This window comes from Aspergillus novofumigatus, assembly GCF_002847465.1.
Source record: "Aspergillus novofumigatus IBT 16806 chromosome Unknown P174scaffold_1, whole genome shotgun sequence".
Lineage (NCBI taxonomy): Eukaryota > Fungi > Ascomycota > Eurotiomycetes > Eurotiales > Aspergillaceae > Aspergillus > Aspergillus novofumigatus.
Genome location: NW_020194274.1, coordinates 364,538 through 379,770, shown reverse-complemented (window position 1 = coordinate 379,770; position 15,233 = coordinate 364,538). Strand labels below are relative to the sequence as shown.

Below are 15,233 nucleotides of genomic sequence, written 5' to 3'. Positions count from 1 at the left end.
GTAAATATGGCTTACACATAAGGAATCTATCTCTCTTTAAGGTAGTAAAGCCGTGTTTCTAAAAGGTTTTTATATAGCAGTAAACCTTGACGAGTTCCTTCAAATCCTTCAGGATCTGAGACGCTATGAACAGATTTCTTGACTGTATCTAATTTGAGACCTTGGTGAATTTTCTAGACTTTACTGACCTGCATGTCCGAGGCCGACTGGTCACTGATCCCCCGACATGTGTCGAGATCGATTTGAATTTGTGCGACTGGGAATACCTGTGCAATTCGTTGCAGACCGTCGTTCATTCAGCAAGAATTCAGGTCACGGCTCAAAAAGGGAGATCAATCATGCAAACAAACAAGGGAGAAAGGCAAAGGCTACGGAGCACCTCTCTACAGGCTACGGATACAGCATGCCGCCCCACTTGGCGATCAACAAAACAAAAAGGGTACCCCGGCGGAGGTCCGTGGTTGGGTGATAAGGATAATGGGATGTAACCCTTTGAGTAATCGAAGTCGCTTCAGCACGCGCGGACACAACTAGTTGCATTCATTACTTAAGTCATTACTTAAGAGTAAGAGAGCCTAGACTTTTTTATGATTCACATATACACCACTGCAAACGAGAACAAACTTGCAAACGCGACTCAGCGACACCTATTGTCTACCAGCCGCTCTCCAATCCCCAGGCCTTAGCACGGAAAGAAGTCTTCTTGTTCAGATCGCTGCCAGAGACGGTTAGGGTATCCAGCGGATGGGTTGGGTAGAAGCTCATCGTTCCAGTTTGAACGCCCTCAGCGAGGGAGACCTCGAGGAGGGAGCGGTCAATGACACCAGAGAAGGTGAATTCGCCGTGGTCAAAGGACTTGACGGTCGTGTTGAAGACGGGCCAGTAGCCGGTGCTGTTGGCCTGGGTGAAGAGATGGGTGCCAGCACGGTTGATCCAGAAGAAGCCGTTGTCCAGTCTGAGACCGCCATCGACGTACTCGCCCGAGGTTGAAGAAGTGAAGTTGAAGTATACCTGGCCCGTGGCGCCAGTGGACGGGATACCGTTGATCTCGACGTCGAAGGAGACGGCGTTGGACTTGACGTTTTTGAAGTCGAAGGTCACGTCGCCGTTCCGCGAGCGCTTGCCCTTGAGTTGCTTTCCGCGGACGGAGTCCATGTCGTCGAATGGTTCCTTGGTGACGACCCAGGAGCCGTCGACCTTGGTCAGGGTGTGCACTTTGGGCAGCGACATGGAGCTTCTCCAGCCTTCGAGCGGGCCGGTGGGCACCTGCTGGGTGTAGTTCCAGTTGCTGGCCCAGCCGATGGAGAGCGGGGGCTCGTCCTCAGGGATGCCCGAGTACCACTGCGAGGCGTAGTTGTCCTTGGCGAAGTCAAAGAGGGTCTCGCGGGAGGTTTCCGAAGTGAAGTGGGTTCCATTGAATGTTCCAACGACATAGTAGGTTCCCGAACCCCCGAGTGGCGCGCCAGGGTTGACGGAGATGAACAGCACCCACTTGGTGGGGTCCTCTGAGTCGGCGCGGTCGTCGACTGAGAACTTGACGAGGTTGGGGCATTCGAACTGCGTTCCTGGCAAACCTGACTGGGTGAAGTTGGAGGCATGCGTCCATTCCTTGAGATTGGGCGAGGTGTAGAACCCAATGACGCGGTCGTCCGCATACGCAATGGTCATGACCCATTTCTGCGTCTCGGGATGCCATGTAACCTGCGGGTCACGGAACTGGCTTGAGCCAATGTTGAGGACCGGGTTGTTCTCATACTTGGTGAAAGTGTACCCGCCGTCACGGGAGTAGGCGATGTCTTGCGTCTGCAGCGTCGCAGTGGCCAGCGTGTAGATGGCCACTACACCGTCGTCCTGGTCAGGGAAGAATCCAGAGGTGTTGTTACTGTCTACCACAGCCGAGCCGGAATAGATCCACTCGTCCGGCTTGCTAGGGGAGATGGCAATGGGGTGGTTGGTCCAGTGGTACAAGTCCTTGCTGGTTGCGTGGCCCCAGTGCTGATTACCTGCAACAATCTGGGAAGGATTGTCTGCGACGCATTAGCACATGTACATATCTATAGCGGTCAATTGGGCTTACATTGGTAATACATGTGATAAATCTCTCTCTTGTGATCATAGAAAAGTCCATTGGGGTCATTCATGAACTGAGAAGGAGGGGAGAAGTGAACCTGAGGCCGCAGAGGCCCGGAATAGTTGGCTGTTTGGGCCGCTGCCGTTGCAGCTGCGAAGAGAATGAGAGGGACACGCATTTTGCTTGTCTGATTGAAAGATTGATGCCTTCACATTCCTCACTGAAAATAGGAGGACGAGGGGGTATTTATATCCCACCGTCCACAGCAGGGGGTCTGAACCCCAGATGTTAGTAAAAGCCGCAAAGACCCCAGACGGGGTACTCCAGTCCACATGGTCAACGTGCTACGCAGGATCAAATTAGATGCAATCGAGAAACATACCGAAGCTAGAATGCGTCCCCGGGGTACGGCTCGGAGAATTGCACAGAAGCTGCCCCAATTCTTCGGCTTTGTGCCGACCAGTAGCCCGATTTGCTGTGCGACTCTCCAGATATAGCTAAATACTCTCCGGATGAGTTGGATACTGTTTGCACCAGTCAATCAGTGTCGCAAGTTTACCAATTCCAAAGAATCTTTTACTCGATCAAAGATGCTCTCGCAGCAAAGTCTTACACCAGAAATATTTTGCCGTCAACCCCGGCCCGGGAGTGACGTCGACGAGTGTTGGCATTCAGCTTGGCCAGATAAAAGATCAAAATCCGGGGCCTCGTCGGTGAAACCTCGTAGACACATGCACCGACTCTGCATTGTGCAATCCGGCTTTTCGTGTTCGGCAAGTCAGAAAGGGATTCTTTCATCTAAGCTTGATCTCTGACCCCCGCAGTCCCGGGCTGTTTTCGGATTTCGGAGGCGTGTCGGAGAAATTTCCCCACAGTCAGCAAAATAACTCCTTGCGGACTGAAGCTATTGACATTCTAGACAGATACTAAGCGCGGTAGTTTCTTGGTTCCTCGATTGGACTTGCTCATCTACCGGCAATTGAAGGAAACGAGTCAAGGTGGTGACCCTGGCCGGAGTATCTTCGTAGTAATCGCAACTATATACTTCTCTCAATCTCCGCAACCTCCGCCATCACCTCCCGCACCATCTGCTTCACCCCTTCACCCGGCTCCTCATACGGCGTCCGAGGCCTGAGCTTCTCCTCTGCCCCCTCAATCCCCGCCAAAGAGGCACTAAACACCGCCGTGGCATACTTGGTCGCTGCAATCCCACTCTTACACGGACTCTCCGCCAGCGCCGCCTTCTGCTGCAGCGCCATCGCCTCATCCACCTTCCCAGCCCTGTACAGCTCATACACCCGCGCGGCGGTACGTGGAAACACATTCGCAAACGCCGCAATGCACCCCGCCGACCCAACACTCAAACCCGCAAGCAGGAAATCCGACTGCCCCCCATAAACCGCGAATTCGCCCTGCGAGAACGTCGCCGCCAATCGCGTGATCTTCCCCACAGACGCACAGGTGAGCTTGACACCCACCACCTTCGACACGCCGCTCGGGCTCGCTGCCGCCGACTCGCGCACAATCGCAGTCATCGTCTCAGAGTCAATGTCAACCCCGTTGCACACGCCGGGGAAATTGTAGATGATAACCGGCAGCGGAGCCCGCGCCGCTACATCCGCGAAGAACCGCTTCACGACGCTCATGGTCGTCGCCTTTCCGAAGTAGGCGGGCGGGAGCACGAGGAGGTAGTTCGCGCCCGCGGCCGCCGCGTCGGCTGCTAGCTCCAGCGTCTGCTTGGTGGAGTGGGCGCCGACGCCGGCCATGAGGGGGTAATCTGGGCCGACGGCCTCGCGGGCGGCGGCGATGAGCTGGGCGCGCTCTTCGCGGGTGAGGAGGAAGGCTTCGGAGTTTGTGCCGAGGATGACGAGGCCCGCGAGGCCGGTTCTGGAGAGGTAGGCGTAGTATTTCTTTTGGGAGTCGAGGTCGAGCGTGTCGGTTGTGTGGTTGAAGAAAGTCACAGCGGGACACCAGACGCCTGGTTTGGGGACGCGGGGTTGCGGAGAGACTGTGGGGGGTTGTGAGGAGCCCATGGTGCAGTAGCGTTCTAATTGTTGAGGTATTGAACGGGGGACAGTTCAAGGTGGGAATATAGCTCGTAGTGACAGAAAGAGTGGCAGAGCAGGGGGTTTTATACTCGGCATAGCTACAGAATGTATGATTTAGCGAAACGAGCGGGGAAATCGGGAAAAGAATCCGTGTCGGATGGCAACCCGAAGTACCTCTCTAGGAAATTATAGAGCACATCATATTATGCATATCATAATCATAGATTGTCCTATCAGGAATAACGGAAGGATGAAACGATCTACGAATGCGCTCTCAAGGTTTTCATTAGCAGCTGGCCTGATATTGTAAGTTAGCCGGTTGCGGCTATCATAGCTTGAGAGACTGAACAACAACCAGAAGGTCCTCTTGCATACTTTACAGGAAAGCTACATGACCTTAATCGCTTGCAGTCGCTTATTCTCTGGCGATTTCTGCTAGTACTAAACCCATTCCTGAACACCTAAACCCATGTTAAGCGGGATACCCGAAAAGATCAATCGATATCAAACTGGTCGGATCGTTCTTCAAGACAAGGTTGAGCTTGTGGATAGACGAATATATAGCAGGTTAATGCTTGACAGAGTTAGTAAGACCTCGTCCACAGAAAGAGCTCTACTTACCGTGACATCCTCCCATTTCTCCCAGCCGCGTCCCTTTACGGCCGCCAGTTCTTCCATTGTATACTGTTTACCTGTCGTGAAGTAGCCGGCATTGATCTTTGCATCGATCTCAACGCGCGAGTCACTCGGTATCAAGTCCTCTGGGATTGGCACGCGCTCGAGGATCTTGATTCCCGACTGGACGATGGCGTCGTGCTTCATGTTCGACATGGACAACATGCGGTCGATCTTCTTGATCCCAAGCCAATGAAGGATGTCGGGCATGAGGGCTTGAAAGCGCATCTATACGCGAGTTAGTACAACGTCAATCTTCTTATGAATGGTGTAACTCACATCTCGCACTCCCGCAATGTTCTCCGTCCGAGTGAAATATTTGTCGGCCGTGTCACCACCCCGCTTGCGAGCATTGTACACAAGATATTTGACCACTTCACCCAAAGCACGACCCTCCTTCCGGAAATATATAACAACCCCACTGCCCCCGTTCTGAGCTTCGCGAATTGCTTCCCGAATCCCGAACGCCAGATACGGCCGGCATGTGCAAATGTCCGACTGGAAGACGTCACTTCCATTGCATTCATCGTGGATCCGCAGCGCCAGCTTCACATTTTCATCAGACACACGCTCTGGTGGGCCAAAGATGTAAACAGTCAACCCCCCAATGGGGGGAAGGAAAACCTTCAAATCAGGGCGGGTGATCAACTCCGGATAACTGCCACCCGTATGCTCAAACAGCGTACGCCGCAGCGTCCCCTCATCAACCCCAAACCGATCCGCAACACCAGGCAAATACCAGACCGGCTCAACCGCAACCTTGGTAACGCGCACCTCCCCCGAAGAGTCCACAACAATCGACCCATCAACATCCAAGTGCCCATCCTTCACAGCCTCCCCGATCTCTGCCAGTTTCATATTCGCCCGCGTAATAGCCATCGTAGGCCGGATATCCCAGCCGGCCTCCAGCTCCTCCCGGAACTGATTGACAACATCATGCCCAAACGGGTCCATGGAGACGATCTTCGTCTTGTCCGCCCACGAAGGCTGCCAGGGGAAGTTGAACGTGGGCTCACTGTTCCGGAAGTCCGGGCGGAAGTTCACGTCCAGGTCTCCTGCCGCGATCGCCAGGGCGTTGTAGATGCTGTAGCTGCCGCCGTGGGCGCCCATGGCGTTCCGTCGCTTGAGCATCCCCGCGCCGCGGGTGACGATGACCGGACCACGGGATTTGGCATCGGGTGCGCCCCATACCAGGGGGACGGGATCTACGCCGCTTTGGCCGGGGTAGGTGGTCAACTGAGGGGGCATTTTAGTCCAAACCGCGTTGTTCTAGATTGCATGGTTGTGTTGATACGTACCACAATGTGCTTGCTGTAACCAGTTGACGGCAACGTAGGGGATGTAGGGGATGTAGGGGACTGGATGCTCGGAGCATCCGGCATGGTAGCTGTGGATGTGTCCCCCATGTTGTAAGTCAGTGTAAAGAAGAGACGATAGAAGCAGATGAAGATAAAGTTTTTGGAAGAGCAGAGTCAAGAGATGGCGAGAGAAGGAGGAATAGGACGAGTGCTGTCCTCCTGCATCTGCATGTGACTTGTTATCTCATCAGGTTCTCTCCGCACCTTATCATCAGGCATCCCGGCAGATACCCCTCTTTTCCATTCTTTTCCAGGCAGATTGCTTCTCACCGCTAGACTCATGGATATTTCTTCATATCTGTACAATGAGTTAGTCTAATAGCCAATTGCCCAGGAACCAGTCGGACAGTTCAGTAACTTGCGACCAGTAATCCAGAAGCTTGACTTATCCTTATCAGCTACTACGAAGGATCGGAGATATCCGACCCCACAGTTCCGCTATGACGGCATCGCTGACCATGGCGCCTGATTACGGCCCCAGAGCTACCTTAGATATCTATCATCTCAACAACACCACAAGGGGTTGACAGTCAATGGTATCTATTATTCTCCTTCCATATGTTGTAGCCATCAAAGTTTACTATCATCACTGTGTACACGTAAAACATAGCCCAAGCCATTCATTCGTCAGACAATAGACAGCGCCGGAGCTAGCCGTCCTCTATTCCTTCCCGCCGGCGAATTTTGGATTGGCGCGCGAATTTTTGATGGTCTTCTTAATAATATCCTCCACCTCATCCCAGTCCTTGGTATCAACGCGCTGAATCTCACAGTTAAAGTATGTCTGAATCTGGTTGAGCATTTCCCATTCCTCGCGGTTCGACACGAATGAGATAGAGACACCGACACGACCGAAACGACCCGTACGACCGATACGGTGCAAGTAAGTCTGGAAATCTGCCTGTCGTCCAGGCACGCTGGGCTGATGGAGTTCTGGAATATCCTAGAGGGGTTAGACACGTAACACACAATAATCGTGTTCCGAAGCGAGAACTCACATAGTTGATAACCATAGAGACAGTGGAAACGTCAATTCCTCTGGCAAGTACATTGGTCGCGATCAAGACCTTGGCTTCGCCTCTTCGGAACTGATCGATGATCGCGTCTCGCACTGAGGGATCCCTCTCACCAGTCAATGATACAACAGTGTGTCCTTCAGCCGTCATTCGCTTCTCGATTTCTTGAGCTGCTGCACGAGTCTGGGGGCTGATCAGCATCAAGTCGTTCATGGACGTGGTGCAGTGGGTTTACTTACCTGGACGAAAATAATCGACGATCCGACTGTAAGCAGTCCATAAAGTTGAACAAGGGTTTTGTACTTGTCCTCTCCATCCACACAGTCAAGGTAGAGCTGCTTGATTCCCTCAACAGTCAATTCTTCGTGCTGAAGTGTAATCTCGTTCGCATTAGGTGCAAACTTCGACGCGTATTGATGAACGTGTTCTGGGAAAGTGGCTGAAAATAGGACGACCTGAATATCTCGCGGCAGAAGACTAGTAAAGTCAGCTGGAACGGCGGTAGTAGATGCAGAGTATGGCTTTTAACTTACGCTTTAACACGGATGCACTGATCGCCGAGACCTTGCTGGTCGAGCATGTTATCGGCCTCGTCAAGAACGAGCACTTTCAGCTTGTTGGGGATAAAAGTACGCCTCTTGATCATGTCCCCTACGGTTCCGGGAGTGCCAACCACAATAGAGCACTCCAGTCTTTTGGGACGGCTGTCTCTATCGGTCGGAACAGCTGCACCAATGATGAGTCCATCAACGAATTGACCCATGACTTGGACGACGCCGAGGATCTGACGGGCAAGCTCTCGCGTAGGGGCCAAAATCAGTGCCTGAGGGGTCTTCTGCATTTGCTCCGTCGACAGGTCGACACGACTCAAAGCGTTCAGAACGAAAGCGGCGGTCTTTCCGGTACCGGACTGGGATTGGCCGACCAAGTTCTTGGGAGGGTTGTTCAACAGTAGAGGCAAGGCGCGTTCTTGGATTTTCGAAGGCTTGCGGAAGTTCATGCTCGACAGCCCTTTCAGAATTCGCGGGTCGCTGTTGGGTCGCAAAGAGATTAGTTACAAATACCACTACAAACACAGGAAACCATGCGCCCTTACAGTCCAAGGTCCTCAAAGTTCTTCACAGAGTAGAGTGGGTTGTTGGGGTCGGCTTGCAGATCGCTGAGCTTGACTTCAACGTTGTACTCCGGTTCGTGGAGGTCGGAGCCACCAAGTTGCGCGGGAGCGCCATCTGTCTGATCGGCTGGGGGCGCGGGGGTTTCTGCTTGCAACAGATTAGTCGTATGTTCGATCTGATCCGCCGAAGGGAGATGATATGGCGCTCGTACCGGAAGTGTTTGATTCATTGGGTTCCGTGATGCGATCGGCGAGAGAACCGCCCGTTGGGGCGGCTTCGACTGGCTGCTCTGAGGCCATAATAGGTGACTTCAAGAGAAATTGAAGAGACTAGAGACCAGAGACGAAAAGGTGGTCCAGCAGTTTCGAAAGCTGTGAGCAGGCGGGCAACACCCAGAGCTCTGTGGAGAGGCAAACAGCGGGGTAAATGAAAGATAGACAAGAGTAAGGATAGAATCAGATGAATAAAGGAGGGACTTTATCACCGTGCAAGGACCAAGAGCCGAAATCGCACTGACACCGATGCGAATGGCAAGATGATAGCTATTCAAGCTCAAATCCCCAAGGTATCAAGCCGTGACTGCGCTTTAGGAGCACAATAATGACGGTAGAAAAAACCAACCAGGCGATAACGTGTAACGACACTTTCCCTCTTTGGGAATCTCCTGACTAGCGCTGAATGGAAGGCGGTGAGGTAAATTACGTAGTGGTACCGGACGGTACAGGATGGTAACTTCAGCGCCAGGGCAACGGGGGTTTTTGAGGCAGGCATGCCTGAGGCAGCTGCTTTGGTATTGTTACGACCTTCTCAGGCCAATGAGCCCATGAGCCATCAGCCATCATCCCCGCTTCCGCGATGCCCGCGCCAACGCCGGAGTTAACATGAGATGATAATAGCCTTTTGGTCGCTTCTTATCAGAAATTTCCTATTTTTATTAGCCTCAGCGACTTGTGACACCTTACTGGCTGCATCAAACCGCCAAGGGACGTCAGCACGTGGGGGATTGTGGCTTCTCTCGCGAACGGTCAAACGTGGCCACCTAGTACACGCTACACCCAGGTTTGGCTTTCTGACACAGTGTCTTATGCGCCGGGATACATTAGAAGCCCTCTAAAAGATGGCAACTGCGGACGTTGCTCCTCATTTTGGAGCGGAGCTAAAGGTAAGATTTACCATCGACGCACTTGAGAATGGCTATCTAATACTTGCTGTTGAAATAGGACGCATTTAAACCAGTGAACAATTGGGTATGTACCGAAGTCGCTTCCCCGCATTTTGTCCGCAAGACCAAGAACAACGGTGTTAAACGTCACCCATAGGTGTCGAATGGAATACAATGGCTCGACGAGATACAACAGTTTTATCGCGAGCGGAGCGCGATCGAGAAGGAATACGCCACCAAACTCACTACCCTCTGTCGGAAATACTACGATCGCAAGGCGAAGAAAATCAGCAGCCTGAGCGTTGGAGACAATCCTACAATGACTCCGGGCTCCCTTGAAAGCGCTTCTCTTACCACCTGGACGACGCAATTGACCGCTGTCGAATCGCATGCCGCGGAACGGGACAAGTTCGCCTCGGAGTTGGTCGCGCAAGTGGCGGAGCCTCTCAAGCAAGCGGCGGCGCAGTACGAAGAACTTAGGAAATGCCATGTGGACTTTCATGCGAAGCTGGAGAAGGAGAGAGACTCATCGTACGGCGAGTTGAAGAAGGCAAAGGGGAAATATGATGGGGCATGCCAGGAGGTCGAGGCGCGCAGAAAGAAGATGGAAAGTTCGTTTGACCATGGAAAGTCGAAGGCGCAAGCTGCCTATCAGCAGCAGATTTTGGAAATGAACAATATCAAGGTGAGCCTCTCCGTTCCTTCAATCCCCAGGCTGACCAGTCTTACTAATGTGTGGAAGAACATGTACCTCATCAGCATAAACGTGACCAACAAGATGAAGGAGAAATATTTCCATGAATATGTGCCAGAGCTTTTGGATGTGAGTAGTTGGCGTCGGGTTACGGAGTGGATTACTCACTGTGTATAGGGATTGCAAGACCTGAATGAGACCCGGGTGACAAAACTCAACTCGGTATGGTCTCTCGCAGCTCAGTTAGAGAAAGCTTCTCTCTCCAAGAGTATGGACCACATGTCACATCTACTGAACGAGATTCCTCGAAACGTACCGCACCTCGACTCACTCATGTTTCTTCGTCATAACGTCACCCAAGTGCAGGAACCTGCCAACATGGTATTCGAACCCAGTCCTATCTGGCATGATGACGAGTCGATGGTTACAGATGAGACAGCCAAAGTGTTTCTGCGCAACCTACTCAGCAAGGGCAAGACGCAAGTCCGGGACTTGCGAGTCGAGTCCGACCAGAAGCGACGAGAAGTTGACAACGCCAAGCGTGTACGAGAAAATGTTCGGCAAGGGAAAGACAACCGGAACGAAGTGGAGGTTGTCCGGTCCATATTTTTCTTGCAGGAGGCGCTCCATGAGACAGACCGGAAACGACTGGCTGCAGAGGTTGAGACGTCGACCATCATGTCGGTGGTCGGCGATTTGTCTCTAGGGGCCAAGAATCACAATTTCAAGTCACAGACGTTTAAGATCCCGACCAACTGCGATCTTTGCGGGGAGCGCATTTGGGGACTGTCAGCCAAAGGCTTTGATTGTCGGGATTGCGGGTACACATGCCACAGCAAATGTCAGATGAAGGTACCCGCGGAATGTCCTGGCGAACAGACCAAGGAGGAGAAGAAGAAGCTCAAGGCAGAGCGACAAGAGCAAGCCGGTGCCATGCCAGCGGTCGATAATGCACCATCGAACGGAACATCGGCCGCGCCATCACTCACTCGGCAAAATACGATGAACTCCTTGAGCTCCGGATATGCGGCGAGCGCAAACCGATCATTGTCAAATGTTACCAGCCAACCAGCCAGTGCAACAGAGCCTGCGGCGCCTGCCGCGCCTGCCGAGACCAAACCCGCCGTTGCCGCTCCGAAGAGGAATCGGATTCTCGCACCACCTCCGACACAGTACGTTAGCGCTCCAGCGCCAAGTGAGTCGCCGTCCGCTCCCGCCAAATCAGGCGAGCCGCGTGGTAAGATGTTGTACCCGTATCAAGCTGGAGGAGCGGACGAAATCACAGTGCAGGAAGGGGACGACGTGGATATTATTGAACCTGATGGTAAGTTTGCCGTTGACATACGGTGAATCGTCCTAACTGAGGTTTTCTAGATGGCTCCGGATGGATGCGCGTTCGCGCTGGATCGCGAGAAGGCCTCGTCCCAGCCTCATACGTGGAAGTGGTACCGGCAGCATCCCCTGCGCCCACGGCCAGTCCCGGATTCACAGATCGGCCGGGCTCTACGTACTCGAACTCGTCTGCCTCGTTAGCTGGCAGTATGGCGCCCAAGCGGGTTGGGCCTGCAGTCGCCCCTCGGCGAGGGGCAAAGAAATTGCAATACGTCGAAGCGCTGTATGACTACGAAGCGCGCAGCGATATGGAATGGAGCATGGTGGAAGGCGACCGGTTCGTGCTGGTCAACCGGGACAGCGGGGATGGATGGGCCGACGTCGAACGGGGAGGGGTCACCAAAAGTGTACCTGCGAACTATATACAGGAAGTGTAAACGTGGCATCGTGCGGTTTTAAGCTTATTGTTAGGCGATTGGATTCATTGTGACCATTATTTATCTATAGCTTTGCATTGGTGGCATCAGCAGCGAATGGATACCTATGAGATTGTCTACGCTTCGTGCCGTCGTACTTTAGTTTTTGACTCACCTTGGCAATTGGATCGCAATAGTATGGGCAGCAGAGTCTACTAGGACGATCGGTCTCATGATCTCCAACAATGACCAGGGGTGAATCCGCCAGCTGTCAACAAAGAATGGACCTTCCTTTCCGAGCAAGCGCAGTCGGAAATCAAAGTACTGTGCACAAGCCACGCAGAAGATACCTTAATTCAGCCGCCGTTTCCCCTCAAAATTCTATTGGAGGCTAAAACTGCATGATGCGATCGCTTCCATTAAGGTACATATCTAAAGAGTGCCGAGAAGAGTGGATGTGTTGGTCAGCGTACTTTGTACGTAGGAGCGGCGTGGGAAGACGGGAATTGGCAGCGAAGTCGGCTATGCTGCGACATGTGAGATAAAATTTGTTTCACCGGGTAGCATTATGTCCTTTCTTTTGACTTTCATATGAAATCTCCGGTCGAAAGGCATTAATGAAACCTAGTATACTACGGGATAACTACGGGACAACCATACGTAGAGTATACAAACAAGACCCTACAAGGCTCGAACTATATCTGAAAATCGCGCAGGAAATTAGTCGAGCTACGATCGTATCATCAGGGGGAAATACCTCATAGTAAATCACACCTGAATGATACAAGATCAACCATGGAAATCGGCTGCAATTAGACTGCGCCACGGGCCTCTATTTGGCTTGTGCTGAAGCTATTGTTTAGTGCTGCTGCCGGGTATGCAGTGCTCAGCCACCTCCATCAAGCGAGCTGATCTACACATTCATATGATTTTGATTACGAGCGGATATGAAAGATAGGTTTGCGATTGATAAAGGATTGGAAATTAATATTATTCGGTTATGTCGTAGCGAGTCAATCATGTATGTCATTGATCTCAAGCGTGTACTCTATTCTGTAACTGTGCTCTATATACTGTACTCTGTAAATGTGTGTCTCCAGCCTCATAGTGACCCGAGCGTCTCAGTCAAGCTCTAATTGTCTTGTCCTCGTCTTAATTTTTCTTCTTTAGCGGATCATGTTGTTTGTCATTAATATTATTATTATTAACGCAAGACCTTGAGGATCCGTAACACCAGGCAGCAAGATTGGTTTTCTTTAGGAAGAGGGGCGGTCTGAAAAAGAGTCTTGACTCTTAAGCACCGAATGTATGAGGGAATTTGCTGGACCACCAGTTTTAATCAATGCTAGGACGAATCTGGCATCTCCCTGGTATTTCCCACTTGCACTGCCAAAGGACGAACTGATATTGCCAGCTTACACCAGCTAGCATCTCCCTTCTTTCTGCTTTGCTGCTTTGGGGGATAGCTGGGAGAAACTAGAAACACCCCTAATCCCTGGGTTTCATTTGCGGGAGCCGAGGGTCGAAAATCCCTCATCGCTAGTCTCGATTCATTCGGTTTCCGTCTTTTGTCTTCGAGAATATACAGCGGTAGTAGTGACTCTCTAGCCTCTATACACACAAGGATCCATCCAAAGGAAATTTCCTGCTGATTCCTCAGAGGATCCTCCTTTCATGATAGCCACCAACGTGTCGAATATTTCTCCATCCGCACCAATCACATCCTCTTGGATTCAATGATATCGTAAAAATTGGTCTCCGTCACCTACCTAAGTGGGAAACCGCTTTACCTGCAGCCGAACGACAGCCCGTGACTGCAAGACAAGTCGATCTCCGGACACCTGAGGCAGGCAGCTCCAGCTCCAGCTCCAGCTCCAGCCTCTATTCCCTTTTAATCCTCCCCAATACTACCTTACTACCTATGATGCATTGTCTCATCTCCTCTCCGCCAGTCCACGTATAAATTCCTCCTCCTCATCCCTCATCATGGCTTCTTCCTTTCATACCATCAAGGGATGCTCATTGACGGTGAAAAGTGGGCTTGTGAAGCTTGCGTCCGCGGCCACCGTGTGACAACCTGTAAACACAATGGTATCTATTTCCTCCATCCTCTCCTCCTCCAATTTCAATCAGACTTATAACGAATTACAGATCGACCATTGATCCGCATCGCCAGAAAGGGTCGCCCCTTTTCGACTTGCTCTGTATGCAACTGCACCCCATGCCAAGCTCCAGAGGAGCACACCAAACTCAGACGTGAGGCAGAGTCCAAGTCTCAATCTTCAAAAGTAGATGTCACCAGACAAGAGGGGGGAGAAGCACCGTCTTGATTTTGCTTTTTCTTTGGGATTCGTCGTTGCCCATGCATATACCTTCTCAGGCAGTCGTTCGCTGATATGGTCCTTTCTCCGGTTCGGTTTCTCCAGAAATCTTCCGGTAGACCCTCCCGTCCAAACAGCGCCTTCCAACCCATCGCGCCCCGTCCTTCGCTCGACTCTGCCACGCCAGCCGCCAGCCACGCAGCGATCTCACCACCGCTTGCAGGTCGTCCCAGCGCAGCGGGCGCCGTCCCCGCACGACGGGGACTTTCTGTGCGTTCCCGCAGCTCGACAGAAACAGACACCCAGATGCGTATGAGCCAGAGTCCCGGATACTCATCCGGCGACGCACATGCACAGTGCCATTCCCATCCTGGCGCGCGATTCACCGCCCCAGCAGCCCCTGTTCCAGTTCCACTCCCGGTATTCACCACCGCGCCCCATCCTCGCTCTTCCCGCTAACCTGCGGTTCGTTCGCGACCCCGCCCTCGCGTCCGTCGCCGACATCCCGGTCTCGATGGCACTGATGCACGGCGACGTGCACGGCGCCGGATTCCTGTTCGCGGATGGCGCAGGCGGGTACGCTGGCGACGGGGTCTTCTCGCTGGACGATCTGGATATGGGTGTGGGCGTGGGCGGGGGTGCGATGATGCAGACTGAATGGGGGGATCAGTACTGGCTGGGAGACGAATCAGTGTGATGTGATCTGATGATGAGCTGATGATGATGATTACGATGTGATGATTTCATTTTTTGCTTCTGGGGGATGGGATTCGTGTTTATACTATCCTGGTTTTTTGGCCGTGGGATAACAGGACCATGACTGTGACCATGAGCATGACTATGAGCGAGCGTTATATTCCTAGAAATGGGGAATAGATTGCGGATTTGAGTGAGTTGCACTAGATACAATATAAAGATATTCGGAATACATTCAAGTTTATATATCTAGTACATCGGTTGACTGCAGTGCAGGCATACTGGTTCTTCTTCTTCGGGGGACTACGCCAATGTAGGCAAAACGGTAA

At 52.3% G+C, this 15,233-nt stretch overlaps 7 protein-coding genes across 7 annotated transcripts; 3 read left to right on the top strand and 4 right to left on the bottom strand.

The window, feature by feature from the left end:
* Window positions 1-654: 654 nt before the first annotated feature.
* Window positions 655-2,249, bottom strand: P174DRAFT_426361 (glycoside hydrolase family 32 protein; the record flags this gene model as incomplete). The annotated part of the gene is made up of 2 exons (XM_024825381.1): window positions 655-2,027; window positions 2,078-2,249. The coding sequence occupies 2 exons, from the start codon at window positions 2,247-2,249 to the stop codon at window positions 655-657; spliced, it is 1,545 nt and encodes a 514-aa protein (XP_024686610.1).
* Window positions 2,250-2,939: 690 nt separating this feature from the next.
* Window positions 2,940-4,249, bottom strand: P174DRAFT_436412 (dihydrodipicolinate synthase family protein). The gene has a single exon (XM_024826038.1). It carries the CDS (start codon window positions 4,102-4,104, stop codon window positions 3,109-3,111), a length of 996 nt encoding a protein of 331 aa, XP_024686609.1. The 5' UTR covers window positions 4,105-4,249; the 3' UTR covers window positions 2,940-3,108.
* A 97-nt stretch (window positions 4,250-4,346) lies between these two features.
* P174DRAFT_436411 (putative GTP cyclohydrolase II) lies at window positions 4,347-6,493 on the bottom strand. The gene is made up of 3 exons (XM_024826037.1): window positions 5,074-6,493; window positions 4,741-5,022; window positions 4,347-4,693 (listed from the first exon to the last, which is right to left on the bottom strand). Exons 1-3 carry the CDS (start codon window positions 6,040-6,042, stop codon window positions 4,688-4,690), a joined length of 1,257 nt encoding a protein of 418 aa, XP_024686608.1. The 5' UTR covers window positions 6,043-6,493; the 3' UTR covers window positions 4,347-4,687.
* A 179-nt stretch (window positions 6,494-6,672) lies between these two features.
* On the bottom strand, window positions 6,673-8,863 carry dbp5 (ATP-dependent RNA helicase DBP5). The gene is made up of 6 exons (XM_024826036.1): window positions 8,495-8,863; window positions 8,265-8,427; window positions 7,702-8,199; window positions 7,408-7,645; window positions 7,151-7,351; window positions 6,673-7,095 (listed from the first exon to the last, which is right to left on the bottom strand). The coding sequence occupies exons 1-6, from the start codon at window positions 8,580-8,582 to the stop codon at window positions 6,814-6,816; spliced, it is 1,470 nt and encodes a 489-aa protein (XP_024686607.1). The 5' UTR covers window positions 8,583-8,863; the 3' UTR covers window positions 6,673-6,813.
* A 236-nt stretch (window positions 8,864-9,099) lies between these two features.
* P174DRAFT_1851 (uncharacterized protein) lies at window positions 9,100-9,586 on the top strand. The gene is made up of 2 exons (XM_024821266.1): window positions 9,100-9,445; window positions 9,504-9,586. Exon 1 carries the CDS (start codon window positions 9,170-9,172, stop codon window positions 9,395-9,397), a length of 228 nt encoding a protein of 75 aa, XP_024686606.1. The 5' UTR covers window positions 9,100-9,169; the 3' UTR covers window positions 9,398-9,445; window positions 9,504-9,586.
* Window positions 9,146-12,011, top strand: P174DRAFT_436409 (putative actin polymerization protein Bzz1). The gene is made up of 6 exons (XM_024826035.1): window positions 9,146-9,445; window positions 9,504-9,530; window positions 9,603-10,130; window positions 10,188-10,268; window positions 10,317-11,463; window positions 11,514-12,011. The coding sequence occupies exons 1-6, from the start codon at window positions 9,401-9,403 to the stop codon at window positions 11,906-11,908; spliced, it is 2,223 nt and encodes a 740-aa protein (XP_024686605.1). The 5' UTR covers window positions 9,146-9,400; the 3' UTR covers window positions 11,909-12,011.
* Window positions 12,012-13,663: 1,652 nt separating this feature from the next.
* P174DRAFT_1790 (putative Cu-dependent DNA-binding protein) lies at window positions 13,664-15,032 on the top strand. Its single transcript, XM_024821249.1, has 3 exons — window positions 13,664-13,978; window positions 14,039-14,175; window positions 14,305-15,032. The coding sequence occupies exons 1-3, from the start codon at window positions 13,903-13,905 to the stop codon at window positions 14,665-14,667; spliced, it is 576 nt and encodes a 191-aa protein (XP_024686604.1). The 5' UTR covers window positions 13,664-13,902; the 3' UTR covers window positions 14,668-15,032.
* Window positions 15,033-15,233: the final 201 nt, after the last annotated feature.

Coding starts and splice junctions, on each gene's coding strand:
- P174DRAFT_436412 (XM_024826038.1), bottom strand. CDS start 4,104: ATGGGCTCCTCACAACCCCCCACAGTCTCTCCGCAACCCCGCGTCCCC.
- P174DRAFT_436411 (XM_024826037.1), bottom strand. CDS start 6,042: ATGCCCCCTCAGTTGACCACCTACCCCGGCCAAAGCGGCGTAGATCCC. Junction 5,023..5,073: donor ACATTGCGGGAGTGCGAGAT/GTGAGTTACACC, acceptor ACTCGCGTATAG/ATGCGCTTTCAAGCCCTCAT.
- dbp5 (XM_024826036.1), bottom strand. CDS start 8,582: ATGGCCTCAGAGCAGCCAGTCGAAGCCGCCCCAACGGGCGGTTCTCTC. Junction 8,428..8,494: donor CAATGAATCAAACACTTCCG/GTACGAGCGCCA, acceptor TGTTGCAAGCAG/AAACCCCCGCGCCCCCAGCC. Junction 7,646..7,701: donor CAGTGCATCCGTGTTAAAGC/GTAAGTTAAAAG, acceptor TGACTTTACTAG/TCTTCTGCCGCGAGATATTC.
- P174DRAFT_1851 (XM_024821266.1), top strand. CDS start 9,170: ATGATAATAGCCTTTTGGTCGCTTCTTATCAGAAATTTCCTATTTTTA.
- P174DRAFT_436409 (XM_024826035.1), top strand. CDS start 9,401: ATGGCAACTGCGGACGTTGCTCCTCATTTTGGAGCGGAGCTAAAG. Junction 9,446..9,503: donor ATTTTGGAGCGGAGCTAAAG/GTAAGATTTACC, acceptor CTGTTGAAATAG/GACGCATTTAAACCAGTGAA. Junction 9,531..9,602: donor TTAAACCAGTGAACAATTGG/GTATGTACCGAA, acceptor CGTCACCCATAG/GTGTCGAATGGAATACAATG.
- P174DRAFT_1790 (XM_024821249.1), top strand. CDS start 13,903: ATGCTCATTGACGGTGAAAAGTGGGCTTGTGAAGCTTGCGTCCGCGGC. Junction 13,979..14,038: donor GACAACCTGTAAACACAATG/GTATCTATTTCC, acceptor AACGAATTACAG/ATCGACCATTGATCCGCATC. Junction 14,176..14,304: donor CCAAGTCTCAATCTTCAAAA/GTAGATGTCACC, acceptor TCTCCGGTTCGG/TTTCTCCAGAAATCTTCCGG.